The sequence below is a fragment of the Coccinella septempunctata genome, chromosome 2, assembly GCF_907165205.1.
Source record: "Coccinella septempunctata chromosome 2, icCocSept1.1, whole genome shotgun sequence".
Classification (NCBI taxonomy): domain Eukaryota; kingdom Metazoa; phylum Arthropoda; class Insecta; order Coleoptera; family Coccinellidae; genus Coccinella; species Coccinella septempunctata.
Genome location: NC_058190.1, coordinates 50362791 through 50389797, shown reverse-complemented (window position 1 = coordinate 50389797; position 27007 = coordinate 50362791). Strand labels below are relative to the sequence as shown.

Genomic DNA, 27007 nt, shown 5'->3' with positions numbered 1-27007 from the left:
ACATGAGATTTGGGTGCAGGGGCGTTGTCCTGCAAAAACAAAACACCTTTGGATAGCTCTCCTCGTCTTTTCTCTTTAATTTTTCCCGTAGAGTGGTCAGTAATGTCGAATAGTAATCGTCGGTTATTGTTCTATCTTTATCCAAAAAATCAATCATGATTACTCCATTGCAATCCTAAAAAACTGAAGCAAGAACTTTTCCAGCAGCAGATTTTTGGACACGAAACTTCTTAGGTCCTGGAGAACCAGAGTGTCGCTATTCCATCGATTGTTGCTTTGTTTCTGGATCGTAGAAATGTACCCAAGTCTCATCCATAGTAACAATACAATTCGGTTTGAGAAGTTCGTTCTCAAATCTAGCACAAATCTAACTCGATGTTTCTACCCTTGCACGCTTTTGGTCAACATTCAACATTTGGGGATCCATTCTGCAGCAATTTTTCTCACGTTCAAATTGACGTGAACTATATGATGAACGCGTTCGTATGAAATATTCAGTGCTTCAGATATCCGTTTTAGCCCAATTCGACGGTCTGATAAAATCATGTCATAAACTGCATCGATATTATCGGGGACTGACACAGAAACTTGCCTTCCCGATCGGTCATCATCTTCAATGGAAAATTTACCTCTTTTGAAGCTTGCAGACCAATTTTTCACCGTCGCATACAAATGACATTGATCATCAAGCATATCTTCGTAAATTTTCTTACCTCTTAACCCTTTTGAATACAGGTACTTGATGATGGCTCGATACTCCAATTTTTCGATTTTCACAATTTCGGTGGACATCTTTTTTTTATTTATTGCTTAACTCTGGTTTACTTTCTTGGCCTCAAACTTCACACTGACACTTCCAATGAGTTATTGTTCGTTGCTAAGGTGGAACTTGTCTAGGCGAATATCAATACATACTCGTACATGTTTCAATCCTGTTGACCAACTTGCGGTTATGTTGTTCGTGATCTCGAACCTCGTGTCTAAGCTAGATTGAAATAAGGATACTATGGAGGGTCTCTACCCTCCATAAAGGATACCCAGACGAGTATACTATAATTATGGCATCAGGTTTTCTGTTTTCTAGCTTTTGATTCTTGTTTTCATCATTTACTGCTCTCACAGCCTTTTTTACGAAACTTTGTTCGCCTTATTAACGATTTTACAGTGTATTTCCATAATGAAACTTTTTCTTTCCTGAATAGGTATTTCCTGAATATATTTCAAATATAACAAGGTGTTCCATTATATATGCTTTTATATCACAATTTAGTCATGTAGCATCGATATTTTCCACATGGGTAAAGCAACTCCCTTGAAGGATGTTCGCATCTGACGAAATCCTTCAATTTTCCAGAGCTTTCCCTCTATTCTTCTATTTTATCCTTCAATTTCATGCTAGATGGTTGCATGGTATTATTCGTAAATAGAGTCTTACAGGAAGAAGCTACAAGGGACATGAATTATGTCCCTTGTTTCGAAACAACACTGAATTCTAATAATTACCTACATTTATTGAGTCAATAACATTTCGTACATTTCAAATGAAAGATTGTCCTTTCACCCAGATGATTCAAATAAATATGAGAGTCGAGTTCATAAAGTAAATTGTGAAGTTTTTTGCTGTAAACAGAAATGATGAAAGTTTTGTCAAATAATGTCCCTATCAGTGTATAATATGTATCCCTCAACAGATCTTTGAAGGTGCTAGAGACTTCTTCGACCGATCTAATTAGAGAAAATATAATATAGATAAAAATTCACATCGTACCTGATTCATCAATTCAAATTTCAATCTTAGCACTCTCATAAGAAGTTTTCGAGGATATGCTTTGAAAGATTTTAAGCTCATTACGTTCATGACATCAATGTAACAACGAACTCAAGTCAGAGTTCGTCCTGTAAGATCGCTAATAGCTTTAGGTTCCCTGAAGGAATAGTGTTTCAAAGTTCACATCTCCGTTGTACATCGAATGATTAAATGTGGGAAGACAGGGCTATAACACGAAACTGGAGCAACAAGGTTTCATCAAATATCCACAAGGGGATCGTGGTCTGGTGAAATTGAAATTTACTTGGAGATTAATTGAGGGATAATGACATCATAATCACACACTCAACGTTTCGTTTCCGAACAAGGCGTTATTAGTTGTTTGAGGGAAATGATGTTTCTTCCTAATTTTTCCATCAAATAAAGGGCTAGTTAAATATGAAAGTACTGGAAATGACAAGAAGTGATAAATGAATTGTGAATTAGGTGATAATCATTTTTTCAATCCAGAGGATAAGGAGCACTAGTTTTTTAGCATGAAAAAATGCAAGCCATTTTAAAGCCAATTTATAAACAGGGTGATCCATATAGGTTGGCGACCCATTTGTTTGTAATTCGTTAAAACTCGGATCGAAAAAGTGATTGCGTATAAATTTCTTTCTTCTTGGTTTTTGTTGAAAATCAACAGTTTCTTCAGAAAAACTGGAATATTTCAAGTTATAGATTACCAGAATTCGAAAAAAAAGGTTAAAACTCCTTTGTGGTAGTGATAATTGCAACTTTTGTCATTGAATTTCAATTGTGATAAGCCTAGAACTATCATTTATTTGCTTCATACTTTCATCGTCGCTTATTCTTATAATCATGAAGAGAAGTCAATCAAAATACCAGAATAGCTTTCTGAATGAATAAGTAATTCCACAATGAACAAACTGATTTTTTAGTGAAGCGCTTGCCTTCCCCTGAAGCAATTCGTGAGATTTCAGCTGGATTGAATAAATTTCAGGTATCTGTTCATCGAATTTCCTGAATCAGATCGCTTTTACGACAGTGTCAATTCCAGTAAAATTCCCATGAAAATGCTTTTTGGGTTGTAGTTTACACGAAAAACGGCCAGCACGCGAAGGAAATGAAATGGAAACAGACCCTATCTGAATTTCAATAAACCTAGATCGTATTTTACTGCATAATTGAAAATCACCACAGACATGAAATGGAATAGTTCCAGCAGTCAATCATAGTTAATAACATTGGCATGTTTTGGATGGCTGACACGATTTTGAAACGGTCATTCACAGTTCAGAATTAAAATGCTCGATGGAAAAATTACGTTCTACCATTTGGGACGCAAAGGTTTATTACATACCTAAATACCAGTGGATGAAGATATAGTTACATCAGAATTTTCCTACCATATGGAGCTATGGTGATTGTCAATCATTGATGAACACTCATGATTGGTGAAAATTATGAAATTTAATTCTCCAGTTCATACATTATCAAAAAGTGGATGATTTACGCACATGTTATAATATACAGGGTGAGTCTTTGGCTCGTACAAATATTTTAACAGTAGATTCTAGAGGTTAAAAGGAAGAATTTTTTCCTTTACCATTTTTTCCGAACCGGCTTGGTTCAAGAGATACAGGCTGTTGAAAAGCCATAAAAAAGACTTATTTTCAGTTGTATCTCACGAATAGTTCTATCGAATGAAATGAATTTCGGAATATAGTTTTTCATTCTCTGGATGAATCTTTTTCGAACACAAGATATCACCCACGTCTTCTCATTATGACCATTACGTACCATAAAAATACCAAAAATTCAAAGAATCTTTGAACTCTTGAAACTAAGTTGGACGCTATCTTATTAATATTTGAACGTTTTGTAAAATAACAGAATTCCACATATTTTCTCGTATAATGCGCAGTTTTCGATTAATTTGTTGTTCAAAAAAAGTATCTATGAAATTTGAAATTTTTTTTTACTTTGGCTGAATACAACTCTGTTTGAAAGATCCACAGATGTGTAGTAGCACAGATTAAGCTAGTTATTCTGAAAGTAATTTCGTTTTTCTAGGGGTGGCACAGTTCATGAAAACTTAAAATGGTAGATATAGGAAAAAAGTATTTCTTTAGACCTCAATGATCCACAGTTAAAATATTTGCATACGAGTCAAACACTCATCCTGTATAATGAAAGGAATCAACGATTTTGTATTTAGTTAAGTTAAATATGACCTGCCTGAGATGGTGACAGTAAGCAAGTAAGCTTTATTTAGAGCGAGAGCATAGTGAAGAAATGAACGAAATAAGGATTCTACCTAGCTCAAGAAGTGTCATGAAGGACCATATTTTGTGTTTATGCATATACGTCTCCACATGGTGTGTACAGCAATGCAGAAAATTCGATTCAAGTGCGAAAACTATGTTGTGTCTGTAATATACACTTGACTTTTGAGTATTTCCGTGTTCCAAGCATTTAAAATTGCTTGCAATGAATTTTTTCCCTAAATTCTTCTGAAGAACAACCTCTCGCTGATGGAAGTATTTTATAATTTCCTAAAGGAAGCCGTTTTACCACCTTTTCCGTCCAGATTAGGTACTCCGAGATGGAAATTACAAAATTCCAATCCCACGATTTATCGAGCGATCTTGTCATTGTCAAAGGGATTGCGAATCGCTGGAAATCACTCAGCTTTTTGTATTTCTTTCGTTATCGCCATCTCGCTGATTGAGATGGCGGAACTCTGTGGTGGGAGGTTCGGAGAATAACGAAAATGCAAGGATGCAGAACAGTCCAATCAAAAACTTCGACGTCTGGATTGGACTGTTTAATTACGAAAAAATCAAGGTTTAAATGAAAAAATGGAGGCTTTAATCACAGAATGCACGCTACAGAGAGTCTGAATGGAAAAATTATCGTATATCCCACATTATATCTTACACTCTTACAGGATCAAATCATCAGAATGAACGTGGGTTTTGAGAACACTTTTTCTCACTTTTTCCAGGTTCTAAAGACAACACAGTGACACGATTTCGATTGATCAATATCCCACGACAAACATAGAACCTAAAATTGATTGGAGATATCCTGATCGGTTAAGTTCGTGTTCATTCTCAATCAATTTTCGTGGAACGTTGTTCTCCCCGACCAATCACTAATTAAAAAACGTCATGCGATTAAATTATTAACATAAACATGAAACTAACGACGTCTGCATTGCTGAAATACGACCGTGGATTAAAGGATACTTGTTTCAAGCTCCCGAATGCAGGCAGTTGCGACAAAATGCAGGAGAGATAAATCATACGAGGGAAGCAATTGAAAGCCGTAGTCAAGTTTACATAATCTTCGACTTCCTCAAGCCAACTGTGTGGGAAGATTCGATGGAAACTTTCTAGTCGTTAAAAATAATCGGCTAAACTCTTTTCAGCGTAATTTTCCTTTTTTGCTTGTTTATGGACTTACATTTGAATCAAGGTAGTTTAACCGAATTTCTGCGGATAGATGTTTCTTCAAGGCTCTTCAAGCCATTCTCCTATTCCCTCTCTCCCAATAATTTACATAAATATTTTTATATGTGTACAGGAATAGTTGGACTATTTCAATATAACTTTTGATATCTTTACGTGTTTCTCAAAATTGGAACAAGAACAAGAATGGGGCTATCATTACCCCATATGGTCTGCCAAGGATGGAGTAGATTGAATACCCATCTTTACACAAAATTTAACTAATGCCCAACAGTCAAAGATGGCGACCTTCGCAATCTGTAATTCTGCCATCTTGATACTTTCATTCACTACATCATCACAAACTAGGCTTATCAGCTTAATAAGAACTTAGATTAGATGAATATTTGGTTCCATTGCCTGGGCTATAGGATTCAGCAACTTAGAGTTGCCTTGTAAGCTTGTATGATGGCCAAAATACCGGATGAATTCCTCAGAATACAGTGTGTTTCTCTGGGCCATATGGGTTTGGGACACATTCATCGATCAAAAGTAAAAAGCGAACCATCAATGTAATATACGGAGTGTAAACGAATACGAGGATGTATTGATATCTATAGTTAGCGTAGACCAGTTCCATGCATGAAAAAAATATTGCGTTACCATGGCAACGAACAATAACTCATTAGAAGGGTCAGTGTGAAGTTTGAGGTCGAAAAAGAAAACCAGAGTTACGCAATAAATTGAAAGAAAGAAGATGTCCACCAAAATAGTATCGAGCTATCATCAAGTACCTGTATTCAAAAGTGTTAAGAGGTAAGCAGATTTACGAAGATATGCTTAATACCCTTGTTGATCGATGTCCTTCGAATGCGACCGTAAAAAATTGGACTGCAAGCTTCAAAAGAGGTAAATTTTCCATTGGAGATGATGACCGATCGGAAAGGCCAGTTTCTGTGTCAGTCCCCGAAAATATCGATGCAGTTCATGATATGATTTTATCAGACCGTCGAATTGGGCTAAATCGGATATCTGAAGCACTGAATGTTTCACACGAACGCGTTCATCATATAGTTCACGTCAATTTGGACATGAGAAAAATTGCTGCAAAATGAATCCCCAAATATTTGAATGTTGACCAAAAGCGTGCCAGGGTAGAAGCATAGCGTTGGATCTGTGCTCGATTTGAAAACGATGTAGACTTCTTAAATCGAATTGTTACTATGGATGAAACTTGGGTACATTTCTACGATCCAGAAACAAAGCAACAATCGATGGAATGGCGACACTCTGGTTCTCCAAGACCTAAGAAGTTTCGTGTACAAAAATCTGGTGGAAAAGTCCTTGCTTCAGTTTTTTGGGATTGCCATGATTGATTTTTTAGATAAGGGTAGGATAATAACGGTAGATTACTATTCGACATTACTGACCACTCTGCGGGAGAAAATTTAAAAGAAAAGACGCGGAAAGCTATCCAAAGGTGTTTTGTTTTTGCATTACAACGCCCCTGCACACGAATCTCATGATGCCATGCAAAAAATTCGGGATTGAGTTTTCGAATTACTAAAACACCCCCCTTATTCACCAGATTTGGCTCCATCCGACTATCATCTCTTTCCCCAACTGAAAAAAAATTTGAGGCATGATTTCTCGTCAAAAAATAGTGTGGGCTTTCATATACCCTGATATTTCTCGATGATACAGAAATCTATAAATTCTCCTTCGTTTCACTGATCCTCGAAACATTGGAGCTGAAATTTTCTCCAGGAACTGAACGAACGCTTCTACGCCTTCGATTCCACTAAATAATTCTTTTTTTTCCGTCGAAGAAATCGATTCGGAATATATATCTTCCTCCACTGTCGAAATACTAACATCGTATATCAGTGGCTATACCGTTCACATTCAACAAATATTTCCAGAACTTAATGGAAGTGTCTATCAAAGTCGGTCCAAATTGAAAGAATACATCCGCCTGAAAGTTTAGCCGGTCTAGTTGCGGAAATTGGTTCTGAGATGCGCAATAAGCCGAGATTTATCGATAGGTGCGAGCATTCTGAATCCCCTATTATGAAATCAAAACTCCGTCAACTCTCGAAAATATTTTTCAGTTCATCATTCCAAGTCTTTCGATGAGAGCTCGAGGATATGAAATATGAAAACACTTTTACACTTTTACGACTTTATCGAATGAATTTTGAAACTACCATCTGGGAGCTAGCCACCGAACTTGTTGCTCTATTCTTTTGATGGTCTTGGTCAGGTATTGAAAAAAGAATAAAAGATTTGAATCCAAATATGTCACTGGAAAGAATGATACATTTGCAGCAAATATTATTTTTCGGAAACAATTTGGATCAGACGAAAAGATTCTGAATATACAGAATGTCCTATTACAGACGCCACCCTTCATAACCAATTAGACAAACCCTTTTCCTTCTAACAATGAATGTACGAGGATGTATTGATATTTAGTTAGCCTAAAGCAGTTCCATGCATAAAAAAATATTGCGTTACCATAGCAACGAACAATAACTCATTAGAAGTGTCAGTGTGAAGAGTGAGGTCAAAAGAGTAAACTAGAGTTACGCAATAAATTAAAAGAAAGAAGATGTCCACCGAAATTGTGAAAATGGAAAAATTGGAGTATCGGGCCATCATCAAGTACCTGCATTTAAAAGGGTTAAGAGGTGAGCAGATTTACGAAGATATGCTTAATCCTACCCTCGGTGATCAATGTCCTTCGTATGCGACCATGAAAAATTGGACTGCAAGCTTCAAAAGAGGTAAATTTCCTATTGAAAATGATGACCGATCGGGAAGGCCAGTTTCTGTGTCAGTCTCCGAAAATATCGATGCAGTTCATGACATGATTTTATCAGACCGTGGAATTGGGTAAAACGGATATCTGAAGCACTGAATATTTCATACGAACGGGTTCATCATATAGATCACGTCAATTTGAACATGAGAAAAATTGCTGCAAAATGGATCCCCAAAGGTTTGAATGTTGACCAAAAGCGTGCAAGGATAGAAGCATCGCGTTCGATCTGTGCTCGATTTGAAAACGATGTAGACTTCTTAAACCGAATTGTTACTATGGTTGAGACTTGGGTATGGATGGAATGACGACACTCCTGTTCTCCAAGACCTAGGAAGTTTCGTGTCCAAAAATCTGCTGAAAAAGTGCTTGCCTCAGTTTTTTGGGATTGCCATGGAGTAATCATGATTGATTTTTTGGATAAGGGTAGAACAATAACCAGAGATTACTATTCGACATTACTGCTGACCACTTTTAGGAAAAAATTCAAAAAGAAAAGACGCGGAAAGCTATCCACAGGTGTTTTGTTTTTGCAGCACAACGCCCCTGCACAGAAATCTCATGTTTCCATGCAAAAAATTCGTGAGGGTTTAGGGTTTGAATTACTAGAACACCCTTCTTATTCACCAGATTTGGCCCCATTCGACTATAATCTTTTTCTTTCTCTTTCTCTTTCCTGAAAAAAATTTGAAAGGTCGTAAATTTTCTCCCAAAGAGGTAATAAAAGCTGCGGAGGTCTGGTTTGCAGAGAAAGAAGAAAGGTCTAGAGACGTTGCAGGTTCGCTGTAATAAATGTATCCAACTAAGAGCAGAATATGTTGAGTGATAAAATATTTTGACATTGAAATTTTGTTTGGTTGTATAGTAGGCTAAGAATTTTTCAATATTTACTCATATATGATGTGTGTGAACAATTTGTCACAAATAAATCAAATGGAGAAATTATTGACAAACTCTCCATTTGAGATTTATCGTGAATTATTTTCCATGAAGGAAGATTTGAGATTTGTGTGTAGGAAAGAAATTATTTAGAATGTATTAAAATGTATCTTCTTTCTTTGCAGATGAAGAACTGTTATTTAAAGATCACCTAGGAGGTATCAGTATACTTCATGCTTCCAATTTGACTGTGAGGACCTTAATGTCGAATCAAACTTATGTAAGTACAACTACATAATATATGCTAGATACTGAATCAACTTCTATCTATATATAATCAATTCGTATTTTAAAATATTGATTCAGAGAGAAAAAAAACGTTCAAATTTGTAGCCAGCTTCATAACAAATTTTGGTTATGCTGTATCGAAGGATGTATTGTCTGAATGTTATTTTCCTTCATATTCACGAAGACGAGAATTATTTATATACATGAATACAGTTGCAACCCTGAATTCTCGTCTGCGTTCGAGAGCCTTTATCATCAGATACCCAACAACCGAAGGCTTGGCTGAAACCGTACCGAATCCAAACGAACCATTAACCTACTCGGAAAACGGATATTCCCAGCGAACCAGAATAGTTTCCCGGATTATCTACCCGGAAACACGACGCCATTCAATTATCCGTCCTAACAGTACGACTGAAATGAGTGTTCAATTGTTTCAGTTTAGGCTGAATCCCGCCAGATTTCAGCTGTCACCGGACCAACGTTATTTGCTGCTGGCTCAAAATGTGCAGAAACTGTTCAGGCATTCCTATCTGGCCCAGTACACCATTTACGACATCCAGACCGGGTGAGTTCTAATGAATAGAGTGATTGATGAAAAGTGACCAGAGAGACTTTTCGAGTTTGTGTTTCCACATTCGTTTCCCGCGAACCGGTCAGGCTTTTGTGTGGATGATAGTTTTTGATGAAGCGGGATTCTTTCACAACTTTCAGCAGCGGTCTGATCGTTTACGTTTTTGTTTCCAGTGTGATGTATACTCCATTCACTTTTATTTTAGCAGTCGGTTTGCCATGGAAATTTGACACATTTCACTCTGTATAGTACAAAAATGTGGGGTTATGACGCTTGTCCAAACATTTTCGGGTTTTAAATCAACGCTATGTTGCCCGTTCTACGTAAAAGTTTCTGTTATTACTTATTTTATCACAATGTCGAATCCCTTCGGAAAATATGTGACGAACATAAAATTGAAGTTTATACAAACTGATTGAAGGCATACCAAATCCAGTTATTTGCATGGAAAATACAAGAGATCAGTGTAATATCATGATATGCACTAGCTGTAGGAGAGGTAATGTTAGTTATCTTCTTTGGCTAAAGTTTGAATACGTCACATCAGTTATATATTTCAAAAATATTAAACCTAAGATGAAATGCATATGATGCAGTGGTTGGGAATGGGTATCTCCCGAAGGAATTAACGGATAATTACAAGAATGTTAAATTCTTCAACAAAAATCATCTTGCATCAATATAAGTAAAAGGAATTAAAGGAAGTTTCAAGTCAAGATGAACTGCACCTTTGAACAAAAATTTCACATGAATAAACAATTAACAGGACAACTGGCGCGTACTTGTGGCTGTTCATCTTAATAAATTGATATAACAATAATAATTAGGTATTTATTGGTACCTTAAGACATTTACAATGTATAGAACAAGTTAAATGAAAACTGGAAAAATCAATTTTCGGGAACTTATTCTACGATGACATTCATCGAAAATCCTGTAGTAAACTTTTCGCATTAATTCACTCAAATATAAAATTCTCAAATGCCACCACTTTTTTGGGTCTCCCAATAGAAGGAAATTCTTTGTCATCCTCTTCATTCACAATCTTTCTGATTGAGGAAATATTCAGCTGCAATTAATGTCGTTTAGATTCAGATGAAACATTATATAAATTTTCTTACATTGAATATGTTCGCCACCGACTGACGTATTGTGGATTTTAGAATATCAGGGTATAACTATTGGAATGAGCGGACCTGGATTCTAAATAGCACTTCCTGAAACTCCGTCTTTCTTTTTCAATCACTTTTGGCATTTTCGTAATATTGATATTAGTTGTGGCAACGGCGTTATGACATTAACGACATTTCATGAGTGCCAAACTAACTCCGTTCCAGTTACAAAAACTTGAGAAAATTATTTCATGGCCAACCGACTGCTAAAATGAATGTGAATGGAGTGTAACTAAAACAACTAAAGAACTGTCAAAACACATATTTTATGAATGGTCAACTTCAAATGATACCCTTTCCTACCAATCAAGTTTACTACTATATTTTGAACTACTATACATGTGACACCACTGCAGAAGTTATCATGCAGTAAACTATCGAAATTGTGTCATATAAACGGATCTTAGACAATCTAATAAAATTTCTCGCATGTGCATGGTTTTACAATCAACACATTGTCATCCCTCGAAAACAAAAGGCTGGTAAAATAACCTAATTACAATTGCTAATCCGGTTTATCCACACAAAAATAAAAACAGGATATCAGGGCTCATTTCAACCGTGATTGATTAATCTACGCTTTCACATTCGCCCATTTATAAACAACAGTTAAAACGAATTGCGAGAAACATAGTAGCTCGGTGAAAATAGGAGATTCTGGATGAAATAATCCCTGAATACGGAATAAACTAGACGTTTACTTTGGCGATTTTTGCTCGTAGCAAACGTGGAATAGCAGTGAGGCAACCATGCCGATTTCGTCTTTTATGAATGAGGGTTCGGATGAAACTTTAATATAGGGCCTTTCCACCGGTCCTCAGGAAATCCGAAAATGAACAATGTAGTCTGAAAAGGCGAGCTTTGGGTCTGCGTCCTCATTCGAAATTAATGGGCAGAATTCGCGCCATGTTGCAGCGTGTCTTACATGGAATTATAAATCCACATAAGGGTTGATTCACACTGTACGTGTTCTATCTCCTTCATACCTATTCCTTTCATTTACGTGAAATATTGTTGGATAAAAATAAATCTGTTCTGTTTACTACAAACTTCGTTATTTCAAGTGAGGTATTTTTTTCTGGTACTTCCCTATTCCTATTCCTGATACTTTTGGAGATATTAATAGTTTAAAACTTGGATCAAATGAAATAGGCATAGGCTTCATATTTTAGTAACGAACTTTGAAAATAAGTCACTGAGATCTGTAGGATGAGTTTCGTGTAGGGAAAACTTGATTTTTGATATACACAACCTTATAGACATTCTAATACACTGCGCAAAAAAATTACCGCACATTCTGAAAATCTCAATTTTAATGAAAGTTGACTCTACATTGACTTTATAACTTATTTTTTATGTTCTCTCGGGAAGGTTTTGAACGAAACAAGACACATTAAATGGAAGAAAAATTCAGGATTTCACCGAATCTTATGTGAAAGAAGAGGAATGAACAAGTTTCAAAATACTGAAATGCTGATAAGTGATTAAATACTTAGTATTTCCACCCCTTGCGTTAATTACAGCTCGGCAACGACGGTTCATACTCAAAATGAGGGATCTTAAAATGTTCTGATCTAATCCTTCCCAGATTTCTCCGAGTTGGATTCCTAAGTCATTAAGAGTAGCTGGATGATTTTCTGAACTTCTCAGCCTTCTATTGAGGTTGTCCCAAACCTGCTCAATCGGATCGAGATCTGGACTGCTTGCTGTCCATTCCATTCGAGAGACTTCAACCTCAAGGTACTCCTGAACGATGCGCGCACGATGGGGTCTGGCATTAACGTCCATAAAAATGAAATGTTCACCAATGTATTCGGCAAATGGCACTACATGCTCTTCAAGAATGTTCCTTATATACTGATCAGCATTCATAGCTCCATCATCAACGACCACTAGATCTGTGCGAGCAGTCAAAGATATTCCACCCCATACCATAATCGATCCTCCCCCGAAACCAGTAGTATTCAGGAAATTGCACTGAGCATATCTTTCATGTGGACGTCTGTATACAAGGGAACATTGATCACAATGGTAGAGGCAGAATCTAGACACATCTGTGAAGAGAACTCTTTCCCAATCGGCCTCTTCCCAATGGATATGCTCTCTCGCAAAATCCAAACGCGCCCTTCGATGGGCTGGGGTAAGAGCTGGGCCTCTTGCCGCGACACGAGGCCTTAAATCATATTCTTCGAGGCGATTTCTTATTGTCTGAGTGCTAATTTGCACCTTATGAGTTTGCTCAAGCTGAATTTGAAGGAGGCGAGCGGTTGCAAACCGTTGTCTCAACGAAGAAACTCTCAAGTAACGTTCTTGAATGGCAGTTGTTACCCGTGGTCTACCCTGTCCTGGTCTTCGGACATTCATACCTGTCTCTCTGAATCGCTGCAACATTCTGGACACACTTGTATGAGAAACTCCAAACCTTTCTGCAATTCTTGTGTATGTCCACCCTTCTCGCAAAACTACCGCTTGGGCACATTCCTCTTGGGTCAAATTGCGTGTTTCGCGTTGCATAGCGATCGAGTGTAGAAAATCAAACGAAAGAAAAACTATTGATCACTAGAATTGATCAAGAACAACTGATTTTAGAATGGAGCCAATACATTCAAAATCTGATAATATCATCTTTTTTCATTCCTGCTGGGAAAAAACATTTGTATTGAAGAAAACCGTTGAAAGTGGATAACATATGCTTGCATAATTCTGATAAAAATAATTATTATTGAGAACACCTTCAGTTGTAAAATAAATTTGAGATTTCCATAATGTGAGTTAATTTTTTTGCGCAGTGTATTTGTAGTTTGGAAACAATTCATTACTGAATTCATGTATTCGAGTGATGAAAAGCTAAGCACAGTGAGTTATGCAAAGAAAACCGTAGATTTATTATAGATAAAGATCAATAGATATATCCAAATCTCACAATATTCAAATGAGATGAGCATTCATCTTTTGAGTTGGTACTGATGAAGGCATTCAATCAATATGCCAATATATTTCTGTAGGTTTAAATCAATAATAAGTAGAAAGCCCGAGAAACTTTTGCACATAATTCAAATTGTGCAAGACAGAGTAGTCACAAATTCAATCATGCAATCTCGGAATTTTTACGAGAAGCAATGAATTGTGAAACGACAAAACTCGACGAAATGAAGGAATAAATCGTTTTTTTATTACATATATTTTTTACGATATCGTTTCGTTCCAAATACGCCTCTACGGATACATTTCACGATTTAAATTTGTTCATTTCTGATCGATGCCGTTTCCAAGAATAACTTTTCCGTAATATCTTGTCTCCTTCATGGATAAAAAGTGACAATTTTCCGTATTAGTCGTAAGACGAGAATTTTAATTTTTCTATCAAGGTTTGCAGAAATTGGCAATCCGGAAGTTTCTCGTTACTCCTCTTCAGTAATTATATTGAACGTAGGAAAACATTCCTGCTGAACTACTGGAGTTTTACGAAGTTTCACAAAGCAATATGGCGACTAGCTCCGCACAATATACGAGATATAAGGAGGGAAAACGAATTCCTTGAAAGTTTTGGTCGTATTCGTAGAAATGGTCCTCGCTTAATGGCTGTACAAATTTTACGTTCGTATCTAGTGGGTGTATCGGAATCTAAATACGGAATTATATTATTTGAATCAACTATGGATTTCAAAAATCAAAAATTGCACCAAAACTGTTCCGATTGATGATGATTAATTAAGAAATTATCCTCAGCAACAAAAGCTCTATAAATTTCTGGCACAGGAAGTTATTAATTAAAAAAAACTCAACTACCTACAACTTCCTGTCGAGTGTTAATAACTCTTCAATAACACATGAAAGTTGTGTGAATTGAGATGAAATTTGACCTATCAAAGCCCATTTCTACCGAATAGTTAATACCGAATATTGCATGAATGTTGTGCATTACTTTTTACTCACTCTGTATAAACTAAACTACAAACACGGCGCACCTCTTCACATTTGTGGTCGAGCTTCATTAATGCTTCAAAACCGTTTCACGAAATCGATTAATTAATTTAGTAGCAGTTGATTCGAAACTTTACCGTCCATTAATTTCTATCATGCAGCCTCATGAATAATATTGTTCCGGTATATCAGTAATTTCGTATGGCTCTATATGTGTAAGCCCGCGTACATGTATAAATAATTTTCACGAATTCTCTCCCTACGTTCAACGTCGGATTATTCCGAATTTCCGAATCGGTCGGAAACCCATTTAACCCGCTAATAATTCAGGGACATCGGTTGCGTTCATCGAGGTAATTTTGCGCAGGTTGAAAGGCAGTTTCTATAAAAAGCCCTATTTTGGTTAATAGGGTAATCGTCGCCAACCAGATCTGGCCGAGTCTCCACTTTATAACTGTGTACCAAAGACCTCTACTGTGAATTCGCCATACAGAGCTATTTTGGGAAGTCTTGTGTCTTGCATCCTCAGAATGTGGCCGCTCCATCTGAGTAGGGCCCTCGTTACTTGAGTCTCAATTGTTGTACAACTCGCGCGTTGCAAGACTTCTGCATTCGAAACTTTGTGGAACCATCTGATGTACATTATTTGCGTTTGTTCAAGCTGTTTAATATGTCGCTTGTAGGGCGTCCAGCTTTCTTTTCCGTAAAGAAGCGTTGGGAGGACCACTGCTTTGTAAACAACTGTCTTGGGTTTCAGATTGAGGTTGTGATTTTGAAACACCCTGTCCTTCAGCTTCCAGAATGCCCGTGCTGCCGAATTGACACGGTTGTGTATTTCCGTATCTAGGTTAGCCCTAGTATTTATGAAGCTTCCCAAGTATTTGAACTGCTCGACCTGTTCATCTAGAGTTTCATTCTCCAGGCTGATATCTGTTTGAAGGCTTTCTAGCATACTTACCAGGATTTTGGTTTTGTCGATATTGAGTCTAAGACCTAAAGCTTCGTATATATGTTTATAGGTGTCCAACATTACCTGAAGATCCTCTGAGCTGCAAGCGATAAGTGAGCAGTCGTCTGCATATTGAAGTTCCGTGATAAACTTTGTGCGAGTTTTTGCTCTGAGGCGCTTCAGGTTAAGTAGGCCTCCATCAAATCTCAATCTTATTCCAACACCTCTTAAAGGTATTCTCATGTCAGCAATTATCGAGACAGCTAATTAAGGACCGTTAGAAAAAATCAAAAAAAGAAGGCATATAAGAATGGGTTATGATATTCCATCTAAAAAAGGTCCTATACCATTGGCTCAAAATGTATGACATGTTTGATGATAAACTATGAATAAACACCACTAAATTTGGATACTTAAAATATGAAAGAAGACCAGAAAGGATGTATTCAGAATTTATAGAGTTACAAATCTAAACAGAGACTTTTTTTTCTAGAAATGATTTTCCTCTTCGGCCGCTACCAGAAATAGATAACCATCCATACCTCCTACTTGCACGATGGGCCCCAAAGGGTCAAGGACTAATCATGGTGCAGGATTACGATATATACTACAGAAAAACGCCTACCTCTCATTCTGGATACAGAATCACCAACACCGCTGTTCCTGGGGTAGTCAGCCATGGCGTACCCGATTGGTTATACGAGGGTAAGATCCTGAATAAAAATATATTGAAAGATTTGCCACATTGAACATTTCAACGATGAAAATCTGAACAAAGAGAGATAGGCTTTCCATTCTACTTGCAACAGATCCAGCGCGTTCTGAAGCCCATACTTTTATACCAAACATCTGGGTTTTGAGCATCATTTAGGAGAAAATCAGCCACCTCATAGTCGAATATTGAATTGATGTGGCCAATACTTGATGAAAATCCATAATTGAACTTGAAACAGATTATACGATTGTCACAAAATGAGAGCCTAAACCACGACCCTTGCAGTAGTTTTTTTTTTACCTTCACCCACCTGAAGATGCTATCGTGCCAGCGAAACACGTGTCGTGATTTAGAAACTCATTCAAGACCACCTCAAAGTCGTCAATTAGTATTTTAACAAACGTATTGGCTCGGATATAAATTGCCAAATTCGAGTTTATATCGAGGAAACGTGTTCCGAAACCCCAATGTCCTGACGGATTGCCAAACTGGGGGTTATAACGAACGAAGAAAAAACTCCCATCCAGTAATTGGGGGCTATATCTTGCATAGAATCAGCGGACGTGATTTTATCCGGTATTTTCCGATAGATTTATGAATGGGATCAAATCGGAAAGGTGGAGGTATCCGAGATGGGAGTTTTTTCTGCTGGGCGAAGCTTAGATTACAAAACGTCCATCCGGTGAGGGAAGCGTTAATTAAAATAGATTATTCAATCTTTTATCGTATATTTGATGTCAGGATAGTTAACGACGAGTTTTTAACTTCCACATAAACCAATGGGATGGCTCTTTAAACTCACGTATTCATAGAGGTATGTGCCATTTCATATTTGGAATTATGGGGAGTAGAGAGAAGGAGAACGATCGCCGTACTAAAAATGTGTCCCCGAAAACGGGGAACGTAGGCTAGGGGTCGCTGCGATCGCTACGTTGAACAGCCTTCATTTTATTTTAGGTTATGTGTCATCGTGGTTTTTCTGATGATTTTTCAAATACCTTTCTTCAAATCTATATTAAATATGAGTTCTCTGAATTATATGCAACAAAATACGAGTCATATTATAAAGGGGACTATGTTATGAGCTTTATTCATTCATAATAAATGACGAAATCAATGAAATTCAAAAGAAATAACTGATCAAAAAAATTTTACCTACGTTTGTATATCATTGTTTATTGAAAACAGGTATGTTAGTTGGTTTACTGTAATCTTCAAAATTATATAAATTCGCAGTGAGGAGTAGTACACATCAAGACAACAAAAGGTAGCAATCTCAGATTTAAAACTTTGGTATTAGAGTAGATTCTGTTCCCAATACTCAGCAGAGAACCGTTATAAACGAAATATTATGTTATGCCAACAAAATTCTTCAAAAATATCTACTTCTGAACCATGTAGTTTTATTGGTTAGATATTCTTATTCAGAAGAGTCCACTTCTCACGAGGATGACAATTTCGATTTCTTCCATAATGAATCCATCATCTTTTTGATATCTTCATCTCAAAAGTGCTCTTGACACACAAATTGATTCCGAGTCGATTCTCGAGGTAAGGTTTTTTCCAATTTTCTCTCAAAAATGCACTCGGAAAACAATAATATTCTAATCATCTGTCACCAGGAAGACAATTCAATCAGCCACCTACAATTAGTTTAAGTCAAAATTTCACCATCTCGTGATGGCCAGCGCGCCTGTTGGCGGAAGCATGAACTACCCTATTGGTACATATTTTAGGGGACGAAAAATCTATGGTCTCAAAGCAGCGATCGTTCTCCTTCTCTCTAATCTCCATATTTTGAACTTTCGACAAGAAAATCGTTTTGACAAACTAAAGACAAATACCTCAACGTTGACATGCTATGGTGAACGCTTTCTGACGACCATTTTTCAAAACATACATTTGGTTTTCGAGTATTTTTCCTCTGAATGAGGTACGTGTATAATGGACTCCATGCGGAATGTGAAACGATTGAATCCAGAATGTTTTCAGAATTATTTTCCGTTTTCAAGGATGTAGGTATTTCACGGATGGACTGTTGAAGTGCCTCATTAGCATGTTTATGCGGAACCGTTTTGAAAGATTCCTCCATAAAAGTACATATACTATTGTTTTCACACCCAGTAACCCTTCTCGAAATAATTCAAAGAGTCAGGAATTCACAGTATGCGGAACTCCTACCCTTATATGTACAGGGCATACTTTTACTAAAATATAGAACCACAAAAACTACATAATTATTCAAAAACGATTCGAGCAATATAATTCTTATTTGAGTATAGTTTTTCTATGGAAAATTTCACTCCATTAGTACTATTATTGAGCTCTAGTTGTGAATAGGGGGAACCATAAGAAACCATAAATGGAAAAGTACTTCTTCAAATTATTAAGTAAAAAAGACAACTATCCAGATACTGCACATCTCATCGGTGAATCTTCCCAGTGATGATATAATCAAGAAACCAAGCATCCAACCTTCACTATACGATGTAAAATAGAAAGAACAGTGTGGGAACAGAGAAAATGGCTTGAAAGAAGACAGTAAAGGGGTATGGGAGGACTTTCAAAATGGTGGAATACCTTATCCACTCCATAGGGGGGACCACACGGATACCAACTTCTGCTTTGATGACTCCTATGGGTTAATTGCTCCTGAAAGAAATCTATGAACTACGACAGACAGGCTTGTTCTGCCTGGGTACCCATCTCTCGTACATCTTTACCAGATGACTAGACAGAAAATTTTCCTCTGAAAGGAGCACGGGAAGTGGCCTTCGGCAGTTGAGGCTTCTCACTTGGAGACTGTCCTATAAGCCTGAGGTAAAAAAACTCTTGCGCCTTGAGACTTCAAATGTGAGTCCGAAAGATTTACTATCCTTTGGTATTTCAGGTAGTCCACAGTATTTTTTCCACATTGACAGAAGTCAATTTTAGAGATAAGACCCCCACCGTCCATCAACGTCCAATTTAGATGTTTTTCCCCCAGCTGAAGCCACCAGATAAACAAATACCAACAAATATGACGTACCCCAACAACCGAACGGGGTAAATTACCGTGCAGAGATATGAAATGTGGACGTCACCCTTGGGAATAGTGATTAATGGACCCCCTGGCATCGACCCAGAACGGCATCGAGATGGCCTTGAAAAATGTCATTGTCTCTTAAAACGCGTTGAGAGCCGCATGCTGGAAGCCGTCCTAATTGCTGAACTTAATCAATGCTAAAGTTCAACTTCGCAGCTGAAATAGGTGTATCGCGGTTTTTTGGTAGGTGAAGCGGGGCTGTGTCCTTTGAAATTCCGTCGGTGAACAATGGAATAATGCATTGGAGGACTGGCGTGGTTTGTTGTTTGGACTGTGGCGAGATGTTTGATTCGACGGAGGAAGGGGATTCGCATTGTGAACCTGGGGTATGGATGTTTGTCCACGTCCGATGGGAATGAAGCTTCGTTTATGATTTTTACGCATTGCGGTTCGGGTTTTACTTGGCGATACCGCAAATTATTGATGGACCTGCAATATTTGTTCGTGAAACTCGAAGAATACTGATAAAAGCTTTACTGAATCCAACGAGAATCCCATATTACGTGCCCTTCTATACTAGGACGATACAATTAGGTCTAGATATATCTTTGTGGAATGAGAAGTGGCCAATTTAACTTCAAGAGGTACACGAGTTATCTATAGAGCATGTTGAATCAGCTGACTTCGGCAAGACCGCTGAGGGTGTTGGCTAAGTTCATGTTCTTATGATTTCGAATGAGTGCTTTTTATGAAAGCTTTATGAGTTTCCTCAGAAAGAGTCCCTCAGGCAATATTACCTCTCCTTCACTGGCGATATAAAGTGAAGTATGATAGAAAACTGACAATTGTCAACAATATTGTGATATAAGGTTTGTTTGACCCTCAAATGACATCAATACGAAATGCCTATACTGCAATCCTCTACGTCATTCTTAGCTAAAGGCATTGTAAGTGCATTACTGTGTTTCAGGCGTGTTTATGAGTTTATTTTTGTGATTTATGTGGTAACTGCAATAGGAATCAGAGAAGTTTATTCACTATGCATCTAAAATCAGAATGACGAAATGCGACGTAAAATCATCAGCGTACATAAATTTCTCAGAAGAAATATTAGGGATATCTAACTGATATAAATTGAGGAGAAGAGGTTCTCAATCAGATCCTTGTGGAAGACCGTTACTCAAAGTTTTGAAATTACAGCTTTCATCATCAACAGAAAAACGAAACCTTTTATCTGACAGCATGTTCTCTAGTAAACGACAATTCAGATGTGTAAAATGTTCGAAAATCAAACCATCCTTTCATATTGTATCATATGCAGCAGTTAAATCCTAATAAACGATATATTGAAGGGAGTCTACAGTCCCAAAAATATTTCATTTCATAAAATTCAATCTCGAATTGAATTGCGGAAGAATCTAGCACTAAATTCTCTAAGCGTGGCAACTCGACAGATACAACCCGTTTTCAGTCCACGTATACGAAAATTGCCAGTACAAATTAAACAACTTCCTGTACCAGCAGCATTTTCATCGAGTTGAAATCGCTTGAAATTCCATCCGCACCTTCGGCCGATTCTCATCCAATGAACTACGTTAACTCAATTTCAAAAGGCTCCTTCTGTTCACACACCAAATTTCCCTTCCTAACGTGTTTTCCCTTAATTCTCAGCCAATCTTTCACTCTCCAAATGCCTCATCCCGTTGAAGGACAATCAGGATGCGAAACAATTCAAGCTGTTACCTCGGACGTTTTCAATATTTGCTGTCATCTCGTGGAGTTCCGCGATGCCTGGGTATCGATTTTCCATCAGTCCCTTACTATCACGACCTTACATTTGATATTCAGTCCTAAAATATCCGAACTGAAAGGGAGTTGATGATGAAAACATGTCACAGGAGAATGGGGACGATCTGCACAGGCTGCGCGGCCTTGTTTTAGACGATTGATGTTCTAAATTTCATCTCCCAGTCGTCGATTTAGAGCTGTACGAAGAAACTGTTTGGTTTATTCCTGAGGGATTCCCGTTAATGGGCTGTTAAATTTTTAATTTGTATCATTTCTGAAGATTGATGAAAAAACACGGGAATGTCCCAAATTTGTCATTAAAATTACACTGCGCAAAAAAATTAACGCACATTCTGAAAATCTCAATTTTAATGAAAGTTAACTCTACATTGACTTCATAACTTATTTTTTATGTGCTCTCGGGAAGGTTTTGAACGAAACAAGACACAAAATAAAAGAAAAATACAGGATTTCACCGAATCTTATGTGAAAGAAGAGAAATGAACAATTTTCAAAATACTGAAATGCTGATAAGTGATTTAATACTTGGTATTTCCACCCCTTGCGTTAATTACAGCTCGGCAACGACGGTTCATACTCAAAATGAGTGATCTTAAAATGTTCTGATCTAATCCTTCCCAGATTTCTCCGAATTGGATTCCTAAGTCATTAAGAGTAGCTGGATGATTTTCTGAACTTCTCAGCCTTCTATTGAGGTTGCCCCAAACCTGCTCAATCGGATTGAGATCTGGACTTCTTGCTGGCCATTCCATTCGAGAGACTTCAACCTCTTCTAGGTACTCCTGAACGATGCGCGCACGATGGGGTCTGGCATTATCGTCTATAAAAATGAAATTTTCACCAATGTATGGGGCAAATGGCACTACATGCCCTTCAAGAATGTTCCTTATATACTTATCAGCATTCATAGCTCCATTATCAACGACAACTAGGTCTGTGCGAGCAGTCAAAGATATTCCACCCCATACCATAATCGATCCTCCCCCGAAACCAGTAGTATTCAGGAAATTGCACTGAGCATATCTTTCATGTGGACGTCTGTATACAAGGGAACGTCGATCACAATGGTATAGAGACAGAATCTAGACTCATCTGTGAAGAGAACTCTTTCCCAATCGGCCTCTTCCCAATGGATATGCTCTCTCGCAAAATCTAAACGCGCCCTTAGATGGGCTGTGGTAAGAGCTGGGCCACTTGCCGCGACACGAGGCCTTAAATGATATTCTCTGAGGCGATTTCTTATTGTCTGAGTGCTAATTTGCACCTCATGAGTTTGCTCAAGCTGAATTTGAAGGAGGCGAGCGGTTGCAAACCGTTGTCTCAACGAAGAAACTCTCAAGTAACGTTCTTGAATGGCAGTTGTTACCCGTGGTCTACCCTGTCCTGGTCTTCGGACATTCATACCTGTCTCCCTGAATCGCTGCAACATTCTGGACACACTTGTATGGGAAACTCCAAACCTTTCTGCAATTCTTGTGTATGTCCACCCTTCTTCTCGCAAAACTACCGCTTGGGCACATTCCTCTTGGGTCAAATTGCGTGTTTCGCGTTGCATAGCGATCGAGTGTAGAAAATCAAACGAAAGAAAAACTATTGATCACTAGAATTGATCGAGAACAACTGATTCTTGAATGGAGCCAATACAAAATTTGATAATATCATCTTTTTTTATTCCTGCTGGGAAAAAACATCTGTATTGAAGAACACCGTTGAAAGTGGATAACATATGCATGCATAATTGTGATAAAAATAATTATCATTGAAAACACCTTCAGTTGTAGAATAAATTTGAGATTTCCATAATGTGCGTTAATTTTTTTTTGCAGTGTATTTTCTTCATCACTTTATGGCTTGAGAAATCAGATAAAGAATAACTTTCAGAAATTTTGGATTAGGAGAATGATTCAAACTTTGGCGCTTAACCTCAAATCATCTCTTTTCATAGGTTGGTCCACAGATGGACACTTTTTCAAATAAGTAAAGCCAATTTTCAATAAAATTCTGAATTTACAAGGCATCTGGATTTCTGAGGTTATGATGGATTTAACTGAATATATCTAGAAAACCTATGGAGATAAATGTATATTTTTGTTGTTGAATTCCCAAAGAGTTTTCCAGTAAAAATAAAGGTAAAAAAAGTCTCGGTTCCTGCTCACCCTGGAAACAACGAAACGAGAAACGGGGAGCCCAACATACTTGACAGAAAGGAACCACATCTCTAATTACTGGTCCAGAGCCTTCCTGGGGTATAGGAAGATGCACCACAAAAAAAGTTTCAGGAGAAGGAAGAACTCTCTGTTTCGCATACCTGATGAATATACACCTCGAGCACCATATCACCCCTGATCGAACAAATCCTCAATTATTCTCGGGTATAATTCCGTTATGGGTAAAACGCATCTGAAACTGGCTCCCCATTCGGAATAAGTCCATTCAATACAGGGGATATTCGAAGACTAACCGAGAATGATACCGCAGGATTTCCAGGCACGGTTCTTTCCACGTTCAAGGAATTCGGATTACGCTGGATTTGTTCTTCTATTTCCGGGAACTTCCCCAGTTTCTCCGGGCGCTCTCTTCAGAGGGGGATCATGCGTTTTTCTCAACAAAAGAGAAAACAAGAAGGACTGAATGGTGAATATATTCGATTCGAGGAAATATTTTCGATATTTGAAAACCAATATTAGCTTATTCCTGAAGAATATGCTTGAGGGGGTGGTCAAGGCGTCAAGGAAGGATATGAGCATTGAGATAAATCATTTCTGTTGGAGAAATATCGATATGGAAGGGTTTTGAAACAGCATCAGATTGTATTAGATTATAAGTGGTCATGCAAACCTTACACAGCTTATTCCAAAGCCTGCACTGTTTATCTGTTAGGCAGCATAGTCCCAATGAACTCCACTGCCTCATTAGGTGCAACATATATAACTTGTTATGGTTTCAAGAACCACCAGCCAAGATGCTGTAGCCTTCTTCGATGGACAACATCACAGTCTCAAAGCAGATGTTCAGCTGACTTGGTAGAAGCAACAGGTGTAATCAGGAACCTTTTCCATGTTCCTCAGGTGACCATTCAAAGGATAGTGTCCAGTTCTAACGCACTGAGAAGGTCTAGCACGTTTACTCAAAGAGGAATAACTTGGTCTGCATTTTTCCTCCGACAGGAAACTTCTTGTTTCCATTTCTTAAGTGCCATTCTGTTATGGCTAGCGGAAAATAGCTCTGGTCTAATGATGGTAGTTGTCCCCCCTTCTCTTGCCAGCTGATCTGCTTTTACTCCAAAATCACCAGCTACCCACAAAAGATTGACCTGATTAATTTTGCATCAGATACCGATAGTTCTTGCTGCATATCGATCTAATTATCAAGGTTGAAACTTAGATTTTTCACATTCGTTTCAACATCTCCAATTCTTGATGAATTTCTCATCCACAGCAATGAATACTGTTGAAAGTAGATAAACAAAACCGTATTTTATGGTCTGTAAAGCCTACCGATCTCTGCGTTCGTCAACATCGATCAATTCGCTCTAAGTACTCTAGGTGAAGTTCCTACGACCTTAACCAACGTTTCTTCTCATTTTCAGAAGAAATTTTGGGCACAAACTCAGCCTTGTGGATGTCGAACGACGGTCTTCTGCTGGCTTTCGCCTCCTTCAACGACAGCCTTGTGGAAGAGCTCAGGTTCCCGTGGTACGGGTCCATGGATGAAACTCGGCAATATCCGGATATAAGATCGTTGAGGTATCCCAAGCCTGGAACTAGAAACCCCAAGGTCACATTAACCATAGCCGATTTGGCGGACATTTCGAACGTTAAGATGAAGAGGGTGCTTCCACCGACAGCCCTCTCGAAATCGTGAGTATTTTGGGTGAAAATGATGAGTATATTTGCATTCAAAGGAGGGGTTCAATTTAACTATGTAGTTTTTTAGTGGTCCGAAGAGTTGGTCAACTTTGAGGAGCTGTAGCAGCAGGAAAAAAGGGACTGGACCTATGCTGATTTTTTTGGTGATAGGTTGATCCTTTGCGAATGAAAGAATCCAACTCTCATTCACCTATCGCGATTAGTTTGGATTTTATGAATTTTTCCGCGAAGGTTCAAAATTTCCGATTTTCCATCGACCATAACTTGAAAAATAAATTTTTGAAAAAATATCTCTTTGCATATTCGTCATCTACGCCCTCGAATTAGTCGATAGAATAAATTTTTTTTTTGATCGGAGACCAAGAATTTTTTTCAAAAAATCGCAATTTTTCCATGCATATGTATGGAAAATTTGAAAAATTTTCGATTTACCCGATTTACACTAAAATTGAGGTATTTACTAAATCGACGGCGTAGATTACGAATATGCAAACAGAATTTTGCTGAAAGGATTAGTTTTCAAGTTATGGTTGAATGAAAATCCGAAATTTTTTACTCTCGCGGAAAAAATCATAAAATCTAAACTGTTCGCAGTAGAGAAATGAAAGGTGGGTTTTTTTATTCGCAAAAAAACAATCTATCACGAAAAAAATCGGCATATGTCCAGTGCTTTTTTTCTGGCTGCCACAGCTCCTCAAAGTTGACCATTTTTTTAGAAATTTTCCACTAAAAGTGATTTATTTCCCAAAATACTGATTCTAGGAAAAATCTAATTGCATATTCGTGATCTACTACCTCGAGTTAGTCAAAAAAAAAATGCCATGGGTCGATATAATTCGAAAAATAAAAAAAATTGAATTTAAAAAATTTCGTCTTTTACTTCTGTTTACCTGCGTTCCACCACCGAACAAAAAAATTATTGATTAAGCTATATCGACCCGGGTCATTTTACTGACTAATTCGAATGCGCAACTGGATTTTATCTAGGATCAGTATTTCAGGAAAAAAATCACTTTTAGTGTAAAATTTCAAAAAAATTTGTCAACTTTGAGGAGATGTAGCAGCCAGAAAAAAAGCACTGGACATATGCTGATTATTTTGGTGATGGATTGAAGCTTTGCGAATAGAAAAATCGACTTCTCATTCACCTACCGCGAACAGTTTGGATTTTATGATTTTTTCCGCGAAGGTCCAAAATTTCGGATTTTTCATCGACCATAACTTGAAAAATAAATTTTTTTAAAAATATCTGTTTGCGTATTCGTAATCTACGCCCTCAAATTAGTCGATAGTATGATTTTCGTTTTGATCGGAGACCAAAAATTTTTTTTTTGAAAATCGCTATTTTTCCATGCATATGTATGGAAAATTTGAAAAATTTTCGATCTTTCCGATTTCCACTAAAATTGAAGTATTTACTGAATAGAGGGCGTAGATCACGAATATGCAAACAGAATTTTGCTGAAAGGATTAGTTTTCAAGTTATGATCGATGGAAAGTTTAGATTTTTGGACCATCGCGGAAAAAATCATCAAATCTACACTGTTCGCGGTGGTTCACGGGTCATTTTACTGACTAATTCGAGGTCGTAGATCACGACCATGCATATAGATTTTTTCTAGGATCAGTATTTTGGGGAATAAATCACTTTTAATGAAAAATTTGGAAAAAATTTGTCAACTTTGAGGAGATGTAGCAGCCAGAAAAAAGGCACTGGACATATGCTGATTATTTTGGTGATAGATTGATCCTTTGC

The 27007-nt window shown here is 37.5% G+C and overlaps 2 protein-coding genes across 4 annotated transcripts in view; one reads left to right on the top strand and one right to left on the bottom strand.

The window, feature by feature from the left end:
• LOC123308232 (calbindin-32) overlaps positions 1–14951 on the bottom strand; it is a 94806-nt gene extending 79855 nt beyond the window's left edge. Inside the window, exon 1 of the mRNA XM_044890813.1 lies at positions 14897–14951. The gene's annotated coding sequence lies outside the window, so the exon portion shown is untranslated. The remainder of the gene's footprint in view (positions 1–14896) is intronic.
• The window catches only part of LOC123308229 (inactive dipeptidyl peptidase 10), a 74207-nt gene that overhangs the window by 32734 nt on the left and 14466 nt on the right, over positions 1–27007 (top strand). For all 3 annotated transcript variants that reach the window (XM_044890807.1, XM_044890806.1, XM_044890808.1), the window contains exons 4-7: positions 9112–9206; positions 9655–9782; positions 16327–16538; positions 24972–25242. In XM_044890807.1, the coding sequence (XP_044746742.1) occupies positions 9112–9206; positions 9655–9782; positions 16327–16538; positions 24972–25242 (706 nt within the window). The remainder of the gene's footprint in view (positions 1–9111; positions 9207–9654; positions 9783–16326; positions 16539–24971; positions 25243–27007) is intronic.